Here is a 24,318-nt window from a genome sequence, read left to right on the forward strand (position 1 = left end):
GAATGTGAATCCTTCTTTTGCATGAAAGACATAACCCTGTCCCAACACCTTTACCGGGCCGACTCAAATCCCATCAAATTTCTTTTGTTGGATTCTACTCTCCTATTGCCATCCACTTGGATATGACTGGCTACTCTTTCCTTCCCCTCCAATCAACTCTGGTCCTCACATTTCTTTATACCTACAACCCTCCTACGACAACTAATCTTTCACATACTTGTAGTCTAATATATACTTATAGACAAGAAAATGAGTAACGGACATCATACCTTGAGAAGAATCAGATAAATGGACATTGCTATATCACAGATCTCTGGTACGATTTGTCCTCGCTAGCCAGGTGAAGTTCCTGTCAAATTCCAGACAAAACAGGCTGCCCCATGCATTAACAAGCATAAGGATTCTCAGGGCCTCTAGCATGAAAGGAGATAAACATTTTCATTCTCTGTCTACAGGTTTTCCTGTGTAGTGACTCAGGCAAGTGCTGTTCAAAAGAAAATTGGATATTTGACTGCTTCAAAATAGGTATGGTTCCGCCACCTTTTCCAAAGCACCTTCAAGAGTTTACCATCCCTAAGTTGCCAAAAGAGATTAACAAAGAGAGGAATAATTTTGAACCTACAAGTTCTACTACATGTATGAGGGAAAAGAAAAAGTTTCGACATGCCAATTAGAAAATCAGACTTTGGAAGTTCAGTGTCACCTATGATCACTGCTTATCAGTTGATGACTCCTTAAACTTTTTAGACTTTGCATCCTTGATGGAACTTGGAAGGTCATGCTTATTCTCCAATTTTACATCACCCCTCGTCCGTAACTTGAATCCATCGCCCTCATTTGAAGGATCTGCCAAACTAGTAGATTCGATGGTGACTCCACCTACTTCAGGTGATGTCTCCATTTCTGAATCCTCATCTGAATTTTTCTCCTCAGAATCACTACCCTTGGTACTGTTATCATTTTGATTAGCTAGAGTTAAAGCACCTTCATCTGTCTCCATTTTCAAATGTACATCTTCAGCTGCCACCTCTGGCTCAGCAGGACGCTGTTGGATAGGCACTGCATTACTAATAATTTGGCCTGTTTGCAATCTTTCCTTGTATACTGCCATTTCACTTCTATATCTCTCCTTATCCTTCAGACCTCTCTCCTGATATACCTGAAATTCAAATTTATGAGGGCAAATGAGTGCTTGGTTACGTGGATCAGTTTAGAATGTGCAGTTTTCAGCATTACAAGAACAATCAGTCATTGTTTTCATTTTTCTTACAGCTTTTTCAGACTCAGTTAAATTATTCCATAGATCTCCAATCATTTTACTGATTTCTCTGTCCTTCTGTGGATGAAGTGGCTTAAGCCTCGCATGCTGCTCTGCGAAAAAGAAATTATATCCACTCCTATTTGGCTTTGGATGTGCGGGGTCTCTCTTACTCAGTTTCTTCCTACGTTGGCGACAGCGAGTGCCCCTCACATTGCTGTTGTAAGAAACCCCAGAATATTGCGGTACTTGGGCAATGATCTGTTCAGGAGTGTGATAGAGCACACCTTTTAGCTTTGCTAAGCCAACAGTAACAGTGACAAAATAGCCACCCTCAAATTTGCCATCAATTACTCCAACCACTTGAGTATTTGTAGGTGAGGATAGACCTAAGACAGTCAGGGGAGCAAGTGATGAGTAATTATAGCACATGCCCACATACCTATCAGATATAGAAGAATAATAAAAGAATTAATAAAGTTAAAATATTAACTAAGCTCATCGATATATTGTTGGAAAAGAAATCCAGGAAACACAATGGAATGCTAGTTGTGTCCCATCCAATCCCCATGAGGAATAATCATCAGTTGGATGCTTCCGGTCTCAAGCTCATCGAACTCACTAGTTGGTTAACTGTCATGTTTCTCTCTGTTTAGAATTGGATGATACAGAACATATTTTACTTTATTACAGCAGGCAGCAACAGAGGATTCCTCATGGAACAAAGGAAATTGATTATTGTTAAACATTTGGCTTCTGATATACATTAATTAATTGATCAGAAACAAACTCACCATTTCTTCTCCTACGCTTCTGAGCAACTGCCTGAGTTTCAGGATACGGCATCATGGGTTCCATTGACCTTGCAGATGTACCTGATGTTACAGGTGTGTGTGAAGGAGCTGCAAAAGAAAAATATGACAGATGAGAAAGCACAGAAGATAAAAGAAAAGGAGAAGAAACAATTGATGTGTGTCATGAACAGACCAGTTGGAGGACAACTACATCCCTGTGATCCGAAGAAATAAATCTGCTCATAGTGATGCAATAAAGACATGTAATATTTGCGCAATACAAAAGATGCATTAGTGGCTGTAGAGGGGAAACTAAAAGCAGCAGTTACTTCTTTCCATCTCCTATCTGCAATCACCTGCAATTAAGCAGAGAATGAGCACTGTCTGAAATGTAACATAAGCCATGACATTGTTGCAAATCTTTGTACCTTACCAAATAAGGATTTGCGGAAGGATTTGGGGACAGGTTTTCAATTTATTTTTGAGATTTGAAAGGATGAGGCATTATGTCATACATATTACATACATACACACATACATCAACCGTGATGGCATTTTAGGGAAAGAAGATGTTATGCATTTGAACCATCTTCAACATTAGAAGATGATGCAAAATGGGCCAATTAGTAATACCTACATCCACAGCAAAATGAAGTAGCTGTTCGATACATATAGTTAGTTTGTTATTCCTACTCGCTGACAGATCCAAGTCCCATGTGACAGCATATATGCATGAACCAGTTCTCATAGCGAAGTGCAGATAACTTACCAGAATAGATCTCCATAGCAGTAAATGGCTTAAGCGCACAAGATATGGCAATATGAAAGACTGCAATGGAAAATTCTCTATGCCTTCTGATAGGAATGTTCTCTATTCTTAAAGGTAGCCACTAATGCTACAATAAGTGATATTGGTAAACATCTAACCCTTTTCAGTACCTTCCGCCATTCTCTGATCTCATATTTCCAAGGATGGTACGATATGGAGTAGGTATTTTCTTCAACTGCCATGCCTTGAGCATCAACTTGTATATTAAGAAATGAAAGACAAATATTTTTTCCTTGATGTGACAGCCTAAAAAGGTGGAAATAACAGTCTAGTTTGGCAAGAATCCTCAAAATTTTTGACCCTTCTTATTGCCGTTTACCTCAGAAAAATCTAGGATATTTGATTTTCTTCCCTTACACATCCTTGGTTTTGTGCAGTCTTTACATAATGTTTCCCAAATGCATTAAGATATTTGTTTATATAGATACGGTTTAATTGTCTACGTAAATTGAGTAAATCAAGTTGCAAATTATAAAATTACTGATAAAATTAGATCATTTGGTTGCAGGAAAGCTTATAAATCAAAAGATAAAATTCAAACAGGAAGAAGTTTTAGAAGAACCAGACATTCTTGAGCCAAACTAGAGATGATAATGATGATGATGATGTGTGTGTGAGAGAGAGAGAGAGTTTAGAAGCAAAAACATTTTAAGGTTATCCTTTCATCAGAACACAAAATGCCAGGTATCAGATGAAACAATCTAGCATCAGAAACACCTTTCACCCACAAGCAAAACTGAAATTAAAAATTGGAGGAGCCTCGATATTAGAAATTAAAGTCATAACCTAGTTATCATGCAAGAAAGGAATAGGACAATAAAAGGCACATGAACATGCACATTCACATGTGCTGGAATCCATCAACACCCACAAATACAAAGGTAACATAACGACCAAATCAGACTAACATCAACTATGTCATCCAAGATATTTGCTTCGCATTATTTCTGCTTTCATTCATTTGGAAATGAGTATTTTACACTCGTCTGCTTTGAGTTTTTTTGCCTTGAGAATCCAGAATTTCTTTTTATTTCTTTTTGAGGAAACAATAGCATACCATTGACTGCAATTGTTAATATTGAATTCTGTTTCGCTAATGCAACCACTTGAAAGAACAGATCAAGGTCCGCCGTACCAGTACCGGTCGGCGTACCGGTGGCGGTCCAGAGCGGTACGTACCGGTCTTGTACGGTCTCGTACCCATCCCGTACCGGTCTCAGTTGAATGGCTGAGTTTTGGATTCCGGCGGGTTTTCTTTCTTGAAGTTTTGTCTCTGTTGGATCTTATTGTGTGAAATTAAGCGAAGTTTGATATTTTTTTATTGTATTTTTTATGGAAAACCACATAGCGCCGCGTTGTGGTTTAAAAAAATTTGAAAAACTGACGTAATGGTGCGAACCGGCCGGTTCGCACCGGTACATGACCAGTAGCCGGTTCACACCGGTACATGGCCGGTACCGACCGGTACAAAAGATGTATTGGTCGGTTCTCCAAAAAAAAATGCTGATCCGGTACCGATACGTATGGGCCGGTATAGCAGACCTTGGAACAGATAGTAGAAATTGATCATTTTTCAGACAAGAAAATACAAAATCTATTTCATAAGGTGAAAAACATAATATGAATTGATAATTCTTTTACACGGATGAAACCCCGAAAAAAGTTCTTGTTGAAATTGTTTAGTTTTCTAAGACTCATACTTCCTCCCACACATCTCTCCTTAGAATGTACCACTAAATTATGTGATTCTCCCTCTTTGAGTCATACTCCCATTTGCTTTCCCACTTTGAACTAAAAGAAGATTGTCATTCCCACCAACAAAACTCTTTCCAGCTCCCTCTCCCTTCCCGCTCATGACGTTCAAAAATTGTCTTTGCCTATCCTCGCATATATAAGCAATTAAGCTTGAGTGTTCTGGATACTAAGATTTTTACTGGGTTTAGGCTTAAAGTTAAGCACCGGCACATCGATTTCTCAATCCAAAATGGATTTCCCCCACCTTTCCTTCCATTAAGGCCGACCACTACATAGGAGCGATAGCGAAGCCAAGCCGTATAAAGGCGAGCATCCTTTTTTGTTTTTTTCTTTTGGCTAATAAGCCCTTAAACCTCTGCGATGATGCTCTTGCAAACCTTCCTATGACTGAACGAGAGCCTTTTTCAACTTTCCCACTAACAGAGAATGAAGGGAGGCAAATCAGGAAGGCGTGGCATGCTTCATCTACACTCATCTTCTTTTGACATTAAATTGCAGTTATAATTATTATATATTAAAAGACCTGAATTTGAATAAAATGCAATATGTAAATAGCAATAACTAAAATGTGATAAAGGACAGATGTATTAAAAAATGCATTGGATGGCTATTAGCGTCCAACATGCCAAAAGATTCTTCTGACTGAATTTTAAAATGTATAGAAAAAATGATGGAGTTCAACCAGGGAAAAAGATTCTGAGATGTGTATTGCAATGAAGGAAGAAAGCATAAAATTATAAATACATCATTTTTAACAGGGAGTAACCTTGTACATGTATTAGGATTCTGAGATGTGTACTGCAACAAAGGAAGAATGCATAAAAATTATAAGTACATCATTTTTAACAGGGAGTAACCTTGTACATGTATTATTTTAACATTGATTATATGTTGTTATCTTGTATTCTATGGCCATATAATACGGATTGTTTAGGAAAGGCCAAAGCCAACTCTATGTCTCTAAGCATCTATGGATGATTCAATTATTTTTGAGATAACTGCAATATTGTAATGCATCATTCCAACATCTCCTCCATGACACAGCATTAAAGAGAGGGATTGTCCTCATCACCTAGATGACCCACATTGTGTATTATCTAACCACACGAAGATATAGAGGTTATTCACACTTGGAAATAAGGTTTAAACATTGTGGTAAAAGAAAAGTTATTCTATGTTGTGCTTATTGTCTAATCCAACTGCAGAAGAACAAAAAAAGAACCTCAAATAATCTTAGGGTCTATACTGCAACCATGTTGATACTTTAAAATCACATGGTATCTATAATAAAGAAGAATATACATAATAAAAGAGGATGAAAAATATGAATGTGATATAATGACAACTTGGTGCATCATAGTGAGATTTTTGGATCTAAAATGGTACACCATCTAGTTTTTGTCTCTTGATCAAGATGGACAACAGACATAGTAGTTTCAATGTCTCTTGATAAAATGGGCATAGAAGTAGCAGACACTATTTTTACACTTAGACTACTTTCTACAGCCACAATACTGTAAGGATTAGGGTCTTTTATGCCAAAAACTATGAAGCACTCAAAGCATTTGTAAACCCCCTGAACCATGTTTACATATAATAATAATACCCATAAGAATACAAAACATAGATCACTCCATCAAAACATTAAGTAAACCCCCATCTAATGATCCTATCAATGCAATTCATTCTCTTCCCTAAAAATCTAAGAGTGATAAAATTCACTTTCCTAGTTCACTTTAGGCTCCAATATGATGCATCTTTCTGAGATTTAGTAGATAAAGATGAAAAATTGTTTAGAGGGAAGGACAAGTGTGCGCTTAGGAGTGGAGTCTATATTAAACTAATTGTTTTAGAGAAAGGTGGGCCATTAGAGCTGGAAATTTAAAAACTTCAGGGAGACGGGCAGGCAGTTATGACAAATTCTCTCCAATTTTAAAGAGGCCATGGCCCTGCAGCCTTCACTTGTCTTTACCACTATGCAAAAAGAGGATTCTATGGTTGGAGTACCAATATCTAACCATTATGGTGAAGCCACTAGGATATTATACTATACCAATTCATGGAAAGCCTTTTGGTGGTGACTCAGAATTAGTGATGTGATATACCATTAGAGTTGGGAATTTAAAAACTTCAGGGAGAGGGGCAGGCAGTTATGACAAATTCTCTCCAATTTTAAAGAGGCCATGGCCCTGCAGCCTTCACTTGTCTTTACCACTATGCAAAAAGAGGATTCTATGGTTGGAGTACCAATATCTAACCATTATGGTGAAGCCACTAAGATATTATACCATACCAATTCATGGTATGCATTTTGGTGGTGACTCAGAACTAGTGATGTGATATACCAGGTGTCTTTACAGACCAGCACTGAGGGGTAAACTGGTGTCATTACAAACCAATACCGAGGGGTGAGGGGTAACCTGGCATTGGTAACCTGCCAGTGCAATATAGTACAAATCAGTATGCACCAGTACTTAAATCTTTTATCCATATAGTAGTCTTTGATTGCTCGTTCATTTCCCGAAGAAGGAGCTGCACTAGCAAATCCTCAAATAATGGATGACTCCTATGAAGAGAATTTCCTGCAAATCCTCATCAATGAATCTGCAAAATAGGATATGGACAATAGAATAATTTAAAGAGGGCCATGTGAGCCTTGCAATTGATCCTTCACACTCCTCGAGTATGCCATCATTCAAGATATATTTAGACGCATTATTACCTATCAAATCAATATAATAAGGTCTAGGGTCGATTATTAACTATCCATTTGCTCACAAGAGTCATACCTCTTTAAGTCACCAGTGGCAACTCCAAATCTTTTTTTGAACCCATATGGAAGCCTGCCATTTTGTATTGTTTGGCAATTCATAAACTTGTTGGGTGAGAAGTGGTGCTTTTTGTTATTTTCTAGCTCCTTGACATGAAACTACTCCTCAAAACGTATTTTCTCTTAGTTTTTTGAGCTTGTATGTATGGTAGTTAACCTTTAAATATCCTTGTGGTGCACCTTGTTATATTGTCATATATTGTCCTTTATCTCTTATTTGAACAATTTGATGAGAGCTTTGACACTTACAATGTAATACCCAAATATATTAGTGCCCATTATATCATCATTTGAATATGTAAGCTAAAAGTATCATATTAAGTACTGAAATGAGTGAATGGGATCATCATGAAAATGAATCCTTTGTATGGGAATTTTAGCAAGGCCCAAATCTAATGACCAACTCCTGCTTAATGACACTGTATGCTTATGACTACCTCATGCTTTCTTTAGTGAGCTGCCACCTCATGTTTTCCATTAGACTATCACCTTCTACTTGTACCATCTGATGCTTGAACTGCCATATGAACCAAGGTCTGCCGAACTGGCCCGTACCGGCCAGTTCGAGCCATATCGGACTGGTCCGGCCTGTAACCGGTACGGCGGAGCCGTGAAAACCGGTACAGGGCCGAACCCAGCCAGAGCTGGGGAAGAAGAAGAGGAGAGAGAGAGCGGGGAAGAGAGGGAGGGAGGAGAGGCCTCCGCCGCCCTCCCGCGGCCCTCCACGGGCGGCCTCTCCTCTCCTTCCTCCCTCATCCACCGCTCTCTTCTTCTCTTCTTCCCCGGCTCCAGCGGAAAAGAGCTGGTCGGTTCGGTACCAGTTTAAACCGGTCCAAACCGGAACTGTACCGGTCCAGTAGGCAACCGGTACGCCTACCGGTGCCGGTAGGCGAACCTTGATCTGAACTTTCATAGGAATAGTCAGCCCATGCTAGTTCCCTTTATGCTGCCATCTCATGCCTATTACATCTCAAGGTCAAGCAGCCACCTCATGCTACAAATTGAGCCACCTAGCTAATGTGATCTTGACACCTAGCTACTAATTTGATTAACTAGACACCTCAATATTAGACACCATCTATAAATAAGAGGATGCTACCCCCTTTCTATCATCTTGCAAAGAAGTCCAAGCCACCTATAGGAAGCAGCTAGTGAAAAGAAAAATACAATAAAGAATAGCAGCAAGCTAGAGCAAAAAAGAAAAGCCATAGTATGGAACTCTAAAACTTCCAAGTGTAAGTGTCTTTAGATAGTAGATTTTTCTACCTCAGGTGAGATTTGCTAATGTCCATTGATTCAGAATTTTTGCTGCTTCAAATTTTTGTTCAACATTCGTTTTATATCCTTGAAATTATGGATAATTGAATCATCTTAAAGACATAACTTCAGCAATTGTTTTATTGTAGAAAAAACTCAAAAATCTGAATTTTATTATAAATGACCATAACCTGTATGATTTTCTGACAATGCTTCTAAGCTTCTTAGTATCATGAATTCTAAAAACTTCATCTTGAGTTTGAATGACATGTAACATTTTTATTAGCTATATGCCAACTATATTGCTTTCACTAGACCATACGAGGGCATTTGGTATGGGGTGATCATCTCAAGATTAAAGATGATGTAGGTGGAGGTGATAAGATCATTGTCCTATAGTGATCTTGGATATCCAACCCAATGATGGAAAACCCATCCTTAAGGTTGGGTATCCAGGATTATCCTAGGGCAGTGATCTTGGATTGAAATTTGGAGACAAAAATGCCCCTCAATCTAAATTTTTTTTTTGATATATCAATAAGCCTAAAATATTATATCAATATTATATATTATACTATATTGATATATATTTTTATATTTATGATATTTAATATATTATAATATATTACAAGTCATATTATTATTCAATTATAATTTTAAATTATAATAGAAATATGATTGTATTTTATATTTATATTATGAAATTATTTAATATATTAATTCTAGTTGCCTTATTTTTCTAATCAAAATAAATATTAATATTAAAAATAATATAATATAAGTATAAATGAAACTATTAATCTATAATAACAATTAATATAGTTTTATGGATTAATAATTTTTATGATTAATAAATATATTTTTATGAAATATATTAGTAATCAATACATTAATAAATATATTATAATTTATTATAGTATATTTTATATGACCAATAAATAAATTTTATGGAATATATTAAGCGTAGTTTTTGTATTATATGATCAATGATCTTGGATTTCTATGGAATACCAAATAGATTACTTATGAAACCCGAGGATCTTTAATCATCAAAATATTGCATACCAAACATGATGATCTTAGATCACCAGGGATCAAATTACTGTAGGATAAGGATCGCTAGTGATATAAAATCACATTGATGATCTCATTGAGGTCACCAAACGCACTTACATGGTATCGGTAAAGCATGTTATAGAATTATATATTATTAACATAAGTGCTTTTAACAATGATGTTTCTTATTCTATGAATTGAAATAAACTTCTAAGTCAGTCAGTGAATCCCCAGCCATCAAGTATTATAGTGGGTCACCAATGAACCCTAGCTAGCGAGCATCATAGTTGGCGTCGGCAAACCCTTTGCCAATGGTTACTATAGTTGGTCTTAAACAACCCTTAGCTAATGGGTCTATTGAATAGTGAATCCACGACCAATGGGTATAATTAATTGATTATTGACTGGTTCGTATCGACATAATTGTAATAAGTGTTTTAAGATTTTTAGTACATTCAAATGTGCTTAAGTGTCTTAGTCAATAAAATGGTTCCAAGTGTATCGTGGTGCTCCCCAAATGACTGTTTTCAATAATTCATTCCATAAAAGCATGTTCTTTAATGATAAGGATTGTTCAAAAGTATTCAAGTGTATCAAACAAACCTACATTAATAAATCTAGTTATTTGATACCTCCTATAAGCTAGGGGTTTTGACTAATTGAGTTTTCATAGGTATGGATCCTTAATGCTTCTATTTTCTATTTTTCTAATATATATTGTTAACTACATTTGCACACCTACTAAGCTGTCTAGCTCACCAACCTATCTATCATATTTTAAAGGACTTGGTTTAGCTTACTAGAAATTGGAAGTACATTGGATGTGCATATCAAAGCATGCTTCAAAAACAGACTTCATGTCATATTGGGTTGTCTTACAAGGTAATGTGTGTTATATATTACTGTTGTATTAGGAGTAAAGACAGAGTATTGCAATATACCTACAGTAAAGGATGTAAAAGTGTGTATAATGAACTAGTTGTGTATTACAAGATGACAAGGTGAGGTGTTGTATAAAACGAATGGATGAGATTTAGCTTTGCTCTGTTTGAACAAATGGCCATTTACTGTATAATTACTTTCCTCGAGGTTTCAACTGATAAGGTCCTACTCCTACAGCAATAAATTGAGAATTCAGGCAATTGATTCATCAAAATTGTTGTTAGAATCGGGATTTGAAAGATTCGGGTTTTGAGTCGTGATATATAGTTTGTTGTCCGTAAATCTTTAATTTGGCATGATGCAGAAAAGGATTCAAGTCCCAACAGAATATCCCGCAGGACACTGGGATGGGGTACCATCTATGTGATGGGATAGGACCGTCCCACCATCGTCCCAGCATTCCGATCGGCACTTCTTAGGACATCCCCTTTCCAAAGTATCAGGAAGGGATAGGATGGTGGCACATCCCATTCCATGGAAAAACTGGGATAGCCCCAACCCACAAGATTTAAAACCTTGAATGAAGACACCATGCTACAAAGCATACATACAACCAACATACAGTAATATAATCTAAATAATAGGCAATGGAAAAAAACTCCGACTACAAAGAATTTGCTTGAGTTATGACTTTATCATTCTCTAATTCTAGATCCACTTAAAATATATTGGCTAACAATGCCTTGTGATAAGAAAGAATCAACTGTTGGTCTATATTTTCAAAACCAGATAAAGTTGAGCAAATCACAAAGATTTACCAACACTAGATAGCAGTATGTTAGCTCAAAATCATGAAAGGAGTTTACCATGTGGATACTTTTACCACCAATAGAAATGAAACAAAGAGAAAAAAATGTTCAATAGGTGCCAACAAAGAATCTTTCTTCGGTCCTTAATTTCCAAGCCAAATGGACATAAAGACATGCAAACTCTAAAGAATAACCATTCAACAATGACAAGTACTGATTCTTATGCAAAAAATCCTAAATTGCTAGCCACAGAGTATCACATTAATCAAAAACCACTAGCATCAAAATGCAAAAGTAAATCAAGGCTATGAGATACTATAATTAGTAGAAAGCAACTTTAATGACCCCTATCGATGAGGATTTACGAGGGCATATTTCCTTGCAAAAGGATTTTGTGAGGGTAAAGAACCCATACCAAAGCCCTAGCAACACCTCACGATAAACTTTCACAAGGCAAATTTTCTCGCAAAAGACTCCTGTAAGGGTAGAGCGCGTCGGCATTTGCCCAGGACCCTTCCATCACAAAGACCACTTGCAAGGGCTTGAGGTCCTCACAAATGTTTCCTCTTCATCGTCAAGTGAGGGTATTTGTGATGAACTCTATTATTTTTGCAAGGGCAAAGAGCTATTGCAAACATATATTTTGCAAGGGTCCCTTGCTGATTATCTTTTCATGAGAAAGGTAGCTGCAACAGATTGGGACAGTGCTATGCCGTTGCAAATACTTATTTGTGAGGGCCATCATGTTTTTGCCAGGTCTTTTGCCGTTGTAAAAAGTCCTTGTAGTGATATAAGAAAAATATTTAGCAAACAAGTAATCAACAGTGGTGTGATATCTCCAATTCATTATTGAAATTATGTCATGTACCATAGAGTTACTTATAAGCTTCAAAACTAATTGCATCATTTAACACATATTAAACCATGCCACTTTAATACAAACTAAGTAATAAATCAGAAGGAACATAAAAGTTTGGCTGTTTCTATTTATTTCTTACCTTTTCGATACCTCCTCGTGATGTAACCTCAATAAAAAGTTGATGAAGATCGAGTTCCCTTGCTCCTATGGTTGGCACCCTAGAAAACAAATATCAAAAAAACCAATTTTAAGGTCAGACATGACATATGAATCACAATGGCAAGTAAAAAACCTTATCAATCAAATAAGCAAGATTCTTTTAGTTATCCACCTTATTGCCATGCAAGATCAATTGAAAAAACAATATAGCCGCCAAGATCTGAGTAGTATGGTACACATGTTAATCATGTAAAAGAGGACTATCAGAGTATAGGTCCCTTAATCTATGCAAGCAAAGTGCGTAAAGATGGTATTGCATTAATTCCTAGTGCTTTATAAGATAAAATATCATGAATATTTAGGGTATGATTTCAGCCGCCTAAAATGATGGGGAAAAAGAATTTATTCCCATGTTTTTGTAGACTAGGAGATTTCCTTGCTTATAAAACAAGATAGTTGTCCTTCTTTATAACAACTTATATGAAGTTATCTTTAAAAATATATAAATGAAATGATGATGATATTCCTAGAATATAAAAGTTTCATCACAGTCCTACCCCAACTTCTCTACATCCCTTGCAACTCTATTAACCATTATCCTTGTGTTTTTCTCTATTAGCATCTGTATCAACCATCTATAGAACTTTGCTCTTTTAACATAGAAAGCAACAGCATCAACAAAATTATGAACAATAACATGAAGAAAATGGGAAATCACAAACATATTCAATATATATGCGCGCGCGCGCGCACACATATTTCATTAATATGTGACGTTGCAGCACTGGTAGTTTATCATCAACTACGCAAACAAGCACTCCTCTATAATCACCCTACAGAACTTTTTTCCTTAAATTTGAGTGTTGCTACAAGATATTAGAAGAATGATGAGTATGGTTATTATTCTAAATTAGTCTTGGGAAGGGCCTTACTTTAATTTAGCATTATTAGAGAATGGATTAGTTCCTAGTTTGGCTTTTCCTTTTTCTTTTTATTTTTCGTTTTTTGTGAGGGGAGGGTGCGGGATGGGCGCAGATATAATTCGGTCCTCATAAGAGCTGACTAGTCAACTAGTAGATAAAACAAAAAGTAGCATGTGGCTTTTTTCATTATTTCTAGGACCACCTTTCTGGGAACTAGAAACGAAGACATTTTCTAGGGAAGGCAAATTAGGAAATCGAGGTGGTTAAAGTGATGGGAAGATGCAAGACCGCCTAGGGTTGGCTTGCAATGCACAACAAGACCCTTGGAATAGGGTAGTTTAGGATAAGCAATTCAATTGCTTGTTGTCCAAGTCCTGAGAACAAAACAAAAGATAAAAAACCAAATTTATTGATAAATGATTTATTAAAAAGATGAATTACTAAAAAGATGAATCACATTATGAATCTTTTCGCAAAGTGTTGAAGTTGCAAGATCTATCATGGTGATTTCTTTCTCCTGTAACATCCAAAGATGAATACTTAGTCAAAAAGTTCAATGTGCACTATCTATGCTCCCAGCAGCAATTAATTATCAAGCATTTGCAAGTTTCAAGACTAGACACCTCCACCTGGAGTGACAGAAAGCGGCTTTGCCGCTCGACGATCCACCTCCGCCTTTTTTTTGAAAACTCTCTCCTTCACTGCTTGAAAATCAGTGAAGTACTTCATCAACTGCCAAACCTCTTGTAGGCATTTCCGGCACAGATACGTCGAGATAACCACTAGCTAAGTGCTATTTCAACCTGGTTACCCTTCCTCCCTTGCACCCTGTGTTGCACTAGTTGGACTTCCAATGGTGCTGATCCAAAAGTATTTGCCCATGACCCCAACTAATGTCATACTCTGGCATTTTCTTTTTTCTTAATGGTTCCATTCCTGCAGATTTAAGTACGTCAATTTATCAATTATTTAAAAATAGCAAAATTTTGTTATGATAAAAATATTTTTTACCTCAAAAATACATCTAATTTATCTAATAAATAATATAAATATTTTATTTTTATTTATATGTTTTTAATAATTTTTAAATTTAAAAATATATTTAAATATCATAAATTCAAAAAAATATGCTTTCTACTTCAGAAATTACTTCTAAATTATGTAATATGTATTACTAATATTTCATAATTTTTGATATTAATTATATATTTTTAATTACTTTTAAAATTTAAAAATAATTTTTAAATATAAATATTTTAAAAAATTAATTTCAGGTCAGATCTATTTAGAACCCAACAATAGATGTTACATATATTTTTCTAAGCTCGTAGGCATGCATCAAAGCTACTTATTTTTTTAATTTTTTTTCAAATTTAAGCCTAGGCTACTTGTGCGTGATTGCATCAAAATTTGAATAAATGAACACCAATTTTGCTACATAGTAGCTTGCATGCCCCTAAATACACTTCTAATTTTATAAATTTTATAAATTATATTTTTTTATTTTTTTAATCCAAAATTATATTTTTAATTTTTAAGAAATATATATAATTCAAAAATTTAAAATTCTTATCTCATCGTATAGATCATCCATAAATCTACAATATATAATAAAATCAAGTCCAAATCGAATATTTTTGCATGATCTCTTCTTATTTTGCAAATTTCAAGCTATTTTTTCAAATCAAAAAAAATTTGAGGGAATGAGATAGAAAAGAGAAAGTACACCTTATTTAGGCTTGGATCTTTCTTCAATCGCACTAAATTGGTGTTATTTCATAAATTAGGAAAAAGAGGGAGTCATTTAGCCGTCTTAACAAATTTCATAACAAACCATTGGAAAGGCCTTGGGCCTTTCCAACACTTCTTTTTAATCAAAGATGGAGAGGGGGAGGACACTCGATTCCGAACCGGGCCGACACGGTGCAAACCATCTGATTCGCACCGAGTTTGAACGGAATCGGCTGGTTCCGAACGGTTCTGGCCGGTTCCGAATGGTTTCGGCTGGTTCCGAACGGTTTCGGCCGGTTCCGAATGGTTCTAGCCCGTTCGATCTAGTTCGAACTTTTTTCGGCTGGTTCAGAATCCGTTCCAGTCGATTCCAGGCTGGAACCAATTTCAATAAGCGAGCCGACCCGATTTTTCATGGGATCGGCTTGGTACGGGCCGAACCAGGCAGTTTGATCTGGTTCATCCTATCTTACTCCTACCAATATTGAACTTAAGCACCACCTTATAAAGTAATTGTATGCCATACCGGTCAATCCTAGTGCATGCCGACCGTATTGTTTCGGTATCGAAGCAATACATGATATAGGGGCATACCAAGTGTCAGTATGCTAAATCGACGTCCATACCGAGTGTAACAATATTGTACGAGGAAGGTACTGGTACAGGGTCCAGTATTGAGACAATGAACCTTGTAAAGCATTGTTACTTAGTGTAGACACATTTAACGAATATTGATATACCTAGTATATGGTCTAGTATTATATCAAATACCTCATAAATATATTTTTATTTCTTTCTAAAAATAAGTTGTCTTCCATTATGACAAGGATACATTTAAATAAATCCTAGGAAAATCCTTAATACTTGTAGGGGCTATCGGATTATGTGTCAAGTCAAGTTGCACATGATGTTTAAGGTAAATAAAACCCTCTTCGGCCTTCATCATCTAGTGTGTGCTAATGAAACTATTCAAAAAAAGAGGAGAGATCTGAACATATGCAATTTTCAAAATATTCAAGCTTCAAAATTTACAAAATGGATTCAATTTGATTTCCTCGAACCAAAATGGATTCAATTTGATTTCCATGAACTAGGAACATGAGCATGAAACAAGAATAGCAACCATAGGGAATTGAAGGTAAGTTCACCAATTATTTAATAGAATATAAGGAAACCCTAGCCAACCTTAAATCTAGAACAAAGATACCTTCACCTAACCTTTTTATTTACCTAAATCATAACTTCTTTCCTTAATCTGGCAATGCAATTATCCGAGGCAGTGACCACCAAACCTATATAAATCAATTCCCTAGAATTCCTATTGCTTCTACTCATGTCAAGATGACATCTGATATAGAGGATAAAAAGGCAAGAGAATAGCTGTGATTGCCATGCCTCCACACAAAGTCCTCAATCTAAGAGCAAGATGAAGAATTGGGGATAATTGCAGGACTATAGATGGATCAGACGTCTTGAAAACAACCCTACTTGACAATGCATCTAGCTGCAGATTCAGCAACAATGGTCATCTAGACGAGCAGATGCAACTGCAATTGATGAAACAGGGTGTCCAGCCACAAAGATTTGATACCCACAAGGAAAGAAGCATGTAGATGAAAAAAGGAAGATTCAAGTCCATGTTCTGTAATGTTTTGATGTCACAGTCAAACTTTCATTGTCATAATTAGCCATAGTTATTAATATCTCAAAGCAAGATGAATGTCTAAATCTTAATCAAAACCTAATCAAGTAGAATATATCCTTATGCCATCATGATTAAACCATTCTCAACAATATTAACAAAAGATAGCCAAACCGATATCCAGACCCATACTGGTTGGCTACTGGTTTGGTATGGGGTCAACTGGGCAGTTCATCCTAGTTCGGCAGACCCTAAATTCAAACCTTTTAGAAAGAGGGGAGAGCGGGCGGGGGGGCAAACTAGTTCAAACCGGTGCGAACCGCTAGGTTGGCACCAATTCCGCTCCAAACCGCCCGGTTCCACTTCGGACCATCCAATTCAGAGCGGTTCACGGCATCTTCTAAAAGTATTGGCCGAACCATGCCGGCTCAATTTGGTATGGGATCAACCAGGTGGTTCGGCCCAGTTTAGCAAAATGATATTAACTGTCTTTTTTTATAGAAAAAGACTGGCAGCACAATGATGTGCATTGATAAAGTATCAATGAACAAGGTCATATACTTCCATATGTCAACCAACCTTCCATGGGACAATGCCATCTCAAGCAAACAGTTGAGAGCAAAATCAGTAGCTATAACAGTTGATAGTAATATAAGTAATTTGTAGACTTTTTTTTGTAAGAACCGTATTATCACATCAGAATAGATACACCTTTTAGTTGCAAATTTCTTATTCGGATGTTAAGAATCCAAGTGGGAAACTACTTTCACACTAGAGTGCCTACTTTTCGAAGACACGTACTACATGGTACTCCCTTCATCCATGTCGTACACACAAATGCAAGCAAAATTTTCATGTATCAAACTGAGAATCATGAAACAGTAATTAACAAGAGGATCTGAAGGATCCAGACTCCATATCCATAATCCAATCTTCTTTATTCAATTTCTAATTGGCCTTTGGATACAAATCACTATCAATTCAAAGACCTAATTGTTTTTGAATGCAGCTTTCACACTTTAGACCTCCAAACTTCCACTTAAGTTGAGTTGCATGACATAATTCCATGGATCTTAATTTCATTGAATTAACAGTTCCTTAAGCTCAGTTATGTCGGTTGGTTTTATTACAATGCACCGATTGATGAGAAAGATGCAAGATTCTAAAAAAGTTTTTGCAATTCCTCCTTTGAGACGATTAAAAGGGCTCTTTAAAAAATCACCTTCTAGAACGTCATTTCAAGCTCACACATGTCATCCAAAATAAAAAACTTTACAACTCAACCGTAGGTATTAACTGTGCTAACGGTAACTGGTAGAAGTAAATGAAGAAAGAGAACGGTAAGCAGAACAAGAGATAAAGAGCAAAATCTAAATGCAGCAAATTTATGCTGATATTCAGTTGTGGCAACAGTACTACTCATATGATTAATAAAAACCAGGATGGATGATTTTTTGAATATGGTTCCCACATGGATGTCACACCCTCAAAATTGATGTTGCTTGCTGGTGCATGCAATGTCCAACGTCCATATGAACTCGGTAAAAGAGCTGCAAAGAAAAACTTAAAAATCATGGCAGAGACCTCGGGCTCCAGCTTTGGACAGTCAGTCAATTGGATAATTTGTGTCTCGGTTGGTATGCTGGCATAGAGTGCCCAGCACTCTTTCCAACATAAGTATTTGCCATCATATGTGGCCGCTTTTTGAAAATTGATGGCCAACTCCAGACCTTCTCAAGCACTTTCTAACTCAGATTAATGGACAGAATGTTTATGAAACTAAAAATATGATGCCAATAAAAGCAAGCCTCATGATTTCAGTATCAAGAATCACACTCCAACCTTCTTATTCAGCCCTTGAAAGGCCAAGCTCCAATATTCTTGAATAGGCTCTACTAACCATAAGAGATGTACCATATGCAAATTGTACATCGACATGATGGTATACTCCAAAAATATAAAATCTGAGCAAGCAATTCCTAATATTTTTACTGATGGATTACACCTTTCCTGATTGGACTAGATTTCCAGCATGACTTTGTTAAATAAAGAATAATGTAATGAGCAATGATAGCATGAGCAGTTCAACACCACCTCATGAAGCATGGATGCTTTTTGCACTCTACAACCACCTTCAACATCCAAAACAGTCCACATTTCATTAATTTGGTGAAGATTGTTATATCATTAACCTAATATGTCCCACAATTAAACAACAGAAATATCTAAGACTTGTTATTTGTGGCACTAGCTAGCTGTTCAACTGCACAGAACCCATAAGCAGTAGGAGATAGATAGACCAATCAAAGAGGAACTGATCAGAATTAATAAGATACACATAACAAACCACCAATATTTTTAAGAAATACCGACTACCAGCTCTAGACTATATTTCTAGAAAAGCCTTAGCTTTAACATTTATGTCTTCCATTCCACGAAACTCAAGGTTCTTCTGCAATGAGTTCTTTCTTACAAATATATTCTGATAACTGCAATTGAACTTCGAATTCCTAAATTTAGATTAACATTGCAAGGTAATGTTAACTATAGAATAACCAGAAGATTTGAACTGTAGTTGTAGATAAACCAATCAGAATTTCTTAAGTAAAACCAACAGCAATAGAACACCAATAATGTGGCGTTTGGTATGGGGTGATGACCCTAAGATCAATAGAGATGTGGGTGGATGTCACGAGATCACCACATTTGGCTACACCCCGGTGATTTTACATGGTAGTGTTCCCAAATCACCCCACTCCTAAAATCACCACCCAACCTAGCGATGTTATACCAGTCGTTGAGGACAGATTTCCAAGATCACTCTAGGGCAGTGATGTTGGGCTGAATTTAGGGACAAAAGTGCCCCTCAACCCAGCAGGAAAAATTGTTTCTAAAAATGCCAATCTCTGGAGAGAGTTCTAGCTAGGAAAGGTTTGATAATTCCATAAAAAAATTTCTTCTAGTTGGGAAGGTTTGATAATCCTCTGGAGTTACTTTGATAGATTTTGATTAATTTTTGGTCTTATTGAATTGGTCTGGAATGACATGTTCTGATAATTTTATTTATTTAATGTGTGATTTTATATGATTTATTTGAGAATTCTGTTTCCATGGCATGCCAAAACAAGAAGGAGAGGAAGAGGGCAAAGGAGAGAGAGGAAGAGAGAGAGAGGGAAGGAGAGGGGGAAGGGGGAAGGAAGAAGGAGAGGGGGAGAGAGAAAGGGATCGAACATGTGAGAGAGAGGGAGTGAGATTTTATGAACCTCACCTTCCTAGCCTCCAATGTTACAACCTGCTACCTCAAATACCCTAAATAGGGGTGGCCTTGCCCTAGATAGGCGCGATGCCAGCTCTGTGATGGTGGCAAGGGCCAGATCAGCCCTGTTTGATGATAAATAAGTGACCTAGAGTAGATCCAGAGAATATGGGTGATAAGAAGGCCAATGCTAGCACCATGCAATTCTCGTGCGTCCCTAGTATCATCACCCTCGGAAGATGCTTGACAACCAAGATCGTGACCTGGGGAGCACGGCTCTAGTGGTAGAGGAGGCCTTGAATGATAGAGAACATTCCGAAGGAGGAGGGTGCGAAGTGATGCTCACCTTCATCATGTCTCTTTCTCTCCTCTACTTTCTTCCTTCTTCATAGGGTAGAGTCGTCGTCATAGAAGGCAGCAATGAGAGAGAGAGAGATCACAAGAGAGAGAGAGAGAGAGATGAGAAAAGATTGGAACCGCAAGAGGGAGGGGAGGGGGCTTGGGGGTTTAAAAAGGGTTGAACCGTCTTAGCCGCCCGAATTGTCCTGATTCTTAAACCATCGGGGATCAGATTATCTTAAGATGAGGATCACTAATGATCTAAGATCACTGTAGTGATCCCATTTGGGTCACCAAATGCCACCTAAGGAGTACGGACAAGAACACATGTTAGCTTTCAATGCATGGATGTCCGTATTTATCCAAGTGAAAAACAATTAACATCTTTAGTCTGGTTAGCTTTATTAAGAATTTAATATAATGTTCAGAATGAATTATCTTATCATCTAATCAATAGTTTTCTAACAATATTAAGATCTAAGTAACAATTTTATGGTATTTGAGCATGTAAAACCACATTAGTTTTTAAATTTACAATTAGGCATTTAAGCATCCTATCTTTCATATCCAGTTTCATGTTGATGGAGCTATGGTCCAAAGAAATCCCCTATGCACAATAATCAACCCCTTCATTAGTTATGAGTACCTAAAAATATGGATGACTTGAAAAACAAGCCAAAGTTCAGCAAAATTCCTTCCTCATATAGTAGTTCAAGTTGATATATCCCCTAGGCAGTGATCTACAAATTTGTAATATCAATTTTCAGCTTATAACTGGAAAATAAAAATTAAGAAACCAAGTTGTTGAATAATGACTAAGTTTTACCAACCAAAACAGGCAGTAGAGTATTTTCACTTTTTTATTGTGTGCATATTATTATTCAAATATTCTCTTCTATTGATAGTGTTTATAATGTAGCAAGAGATCCTGCCCATGAAAGAACTAATCCCTGCCTATAAATGTTGAAATATTCTTCCTGGCAACAGTTATCCATGAAGATGAATGATGTTTCAATGCTGTGATCGGAACAATGAATTATTTTAATACTAATTTACTTATAGTATCTTGCACATTGCTCCACATATGATATAAAATTTATTCTTCAAGTCTCAACCTTCTTTGTGGACTTCCCCAATCTTCATTAATGCATTTAAAATAATCATTTGAACCATTTTGTAGGTTAAAAATATGTTAAGACTTAAGACAGAGATCTTTGCTGGTATCAAGATGATCGCTCATTCGATTTCATTCTTTAACTACCATTTAAGAACAAATTGAATTATTTCATATCAAAATTATCTCCAAGAATGCCATTTTAAGATGGAAGTTTTTCAGAGAAATGACTTTGTTAAATCCGCCTCTATATTGACTTGTTCAAGTCATTCCCCTGCGACAGTACAAATTCCACCATTGCACGTGTGTGCGCATATAAACTTGCTTGAGAGACAAGCAAATGTACAACAACAAACAATTATAGTTGAAGTCAATATGGAGCTATACTATGAAGTTATGGGTGATGGTGATCAAATAAGTAATAAGAGCAATGTAAACAACTCCAGCATCCATGTGGTTTACCAAAAAAAGTCTTGGCCAAGGAATTTGTACCCACTAGCCAGCAGGAGGTCATGATAGTGAATCCCACAGGTCTAGATTTTTCAACTTGTACTTCCTAATAGCTGGTGCAGCATTATTTTATCCTTGTGTCTAGATTTTAATTTCTTCTTGTCATGATATACGTTACACAGACGCTTGTGGCTATGACACATGGATCCATGAAGGCCAGCACTTAGCAGGTAACTCAAGTTTAAGGATGTTTGTGTCCAATACTTGATGAGGCAGTGGGCGTAGTACATAAAATAGCAAAGAATGATTCTAAAAGGCAATTCATGAATGAGAGAAAGTTTGCCAGTTGCATATTGGACTATCAGGGCACTTACACTCTTAAAGCAACATGCAAATTTCAAAATGATAAAGCAACATTATTCCATCTTCCCTCAATTAGCATCTCAAAAGAGTTTTGTCTTTATATCATCAACCATTATCAAATAGATATACGTTTGACCTTTCCTTGAGATTGTGAAAAGCAGAAGTTATCCTCCTGAAGGATGGTTCCGTGCAGACTCAACCAACTAGGGAAATTTATGAAAGAATTTTTAATGTAATGTGGAGATTTAACTTCTTGCTCAGGGCATATGCCTGTCTACATGTGGAAAAGACAGGAGTAAATGCATAAAGAATTTCGGGTAGATTAGAAAGATGACAAAATAGAGGCATGCAGGTAAGGAAGATCTTTCTTACATGAATTTAGTTCCTAATGTAGCATGCAGCTTCTCAAGAGTTTCCCGGAACAACTTTGGATTGGCAATGACCTCTTCATACTTCGCCAGAGGCTTAGGATAGGGTTTATAATTTGCAGGAGCTATTCCTTCCATCACCTGGTCTGATACAGATTTTGACACCAACTGCTTTTTCTTGTTAGGAACCACCACATCTTTTCCCTCCTCAGAATCTAACTTTTCTGCAGCCCCAACCTCCTCTTTCATCTCCTTCGCACTTCGATATCTACACATAGGTAATAAAATTAAACAAGAAAATTGACACAGCACAACATGGCAAGCATGTCTCCCTATGGTGATGGGAGGGCCTACCCAAGCACGAAATACAGAACTAAGTAAAATCTGATGTGCAGGGCCTGTCACGATGACTTCCGAGTTCTAGATGCAAAAGCTGCGGGAGGTCGACCTGGAAAAAGAAGCACCGAAACAAATCAGAACACCATTGCAGCAATACGCTGATACGTAGAAGAATTCTTAAATCCCCTTTCAAGCCCTTTGACGATCCCTAAAAGGCGTCCTGCTTTGGGCGGGACATATTCAAATTCTTGAACCCCATCAGAAAGAATCTAATCCCAAACTAGATCGATCAAAACAAAAATAAAACCAGAAATAGTTTGTTCGCTGCCAAAAAGGATCGTAAGAATAAAATATCATTATTATTATTATTATATAGCAGTCAAACTCCAAATCATTTTTTGTTTATTATTACTAAGATTAAAGAAAGAAACAGATCAAGGAAAACCAGCGGCTTTGTTAATGGTGGAACAAAGAGAGAAGTGCAGCACTGACATTATAAAATATATATAACCATAAGCACATGCTTATCTTCCCCAACAGTAGGAGTCAAAACAAAACAAAGGGGGAATATTATACCCCGAAATGGAAGAGGATAAATAGAAAGAATAAAATAAGGTTTGAGGAAATACCCCACCATTAACAAAAGATACGAAGCATTTCTACTATGTGAGCCTAACCTAAGATGTTGCGAAATGAGGTAGGGTGGGAATACATGAATGATTATTTAAGGAAGGAGAGGAGGAGGATGCTACCGTATATTATGCCTCCTCTTTTGGGGTATAGATTTATTACGGGATCGAGGGATCTTAGATATTTTGAGGCTGCCAGGGATTAGAGGCAACGTGTCGCATAAGTGGGATAACCAAGGCCGACGGCCAACCCCTGATCACAAGAATAAGTGGGATAACCGAGGCTGTCATTTTCCAGTCGTCTGCATAAATTTTTCTAAGCTGGCGCATGGTTATTCTCGGAGCTGAGTACCGGGATTGCTAACAGGGGAAGCCCGTTTGGAGATTGCTAATCCCCACAGGTACATTTTCGCCTGCGTTTGGTTGGGATTGGTAGACCTTGGAAAAATTTTGCTCATTGAAAAAATTTTATTTTACTGAAGTATTTTTTTCTACAACATATAATAATTAAAAAAATATTTTTTGCATATTTGATTAAAATATTCGTTTAGAAATTTTGTATAAAAAATACGTGTTATATTTTTAATAGCTATTTTTATTTTTTTAAAAATCTAAAAATATTTAAAAATATTTTGAGATATTTAAAAAACTATTAAAAATATTTTTAGGTTGGGTT

General features: G+C 36.6%; 1 protein-coding gene across 6 annotated transcripts; it reads right to left on the reverse strand.

The window, feature by feature from the left end:
* Window positions 1-270: 270 nt before the first annotated feature.
* On the reverse strand, window positions 271-23,841 carry LOC103724208 (high mobility group B protein 9-like). Of its 6 annotated transcripts, none has more exons than XM_039131015.2 (8): window positions 23,766-23,841; window positions 23,029-23,122; window positions 22,679-22,942; window positions 12,469-12,547; window positions 2,246-2,408; window positions 2,053-2,160; window positions 1,271-1,647; window positions 271-1,159 (listed from the first exon to the last, which is right to left on the reverse strand). In XM_039131015.2, exons 3-8 carry the CDS (start codon window positions 22,921-22,923, stop codon window positions 710-712), a joined length of 1,422 nt encoding a protein of 473 aa, XP_038986943.2. In that variant the 5' UTR covers window positions 22,924-22,942; window positions 23,029-23,122; window positions 23,766-23,841; the 3' UTR covers window positions 271-709. The 6 variants fall into 6 exon arrangements, with proteins under 6 accessions (XP_038986943.2, XP_026656212.3, XP_008813622.3 ...); XM_026800411.3 differs by having other exon boundaries at window positions 23,691-23,794; XM_008815400.6 differs by having other exon boundaries at window positions 23,643-23,779.
* Between the last annotated feature and the right edge of the window lie 477 nt (window positions 23,842-24,318).

The sequence above is a fragment of the Phoenix dactylifera genome, chromosome 13, assembly GCF_051530095.1.
Source record: "Phoenix dactylifera cultivar Ajwa chromosome 13, Ajwa_hap1_PhDact_Kaust_v1.1, whole genome shotgun sequence".
In the NCBI taxonomy this organism is placed as follows: Eukaryota; Viridiplantae; Streptophyta; class Magnoliopsida; order Arecales; family Arecaceae; genus Phoenix; species Phoenix dactylifera.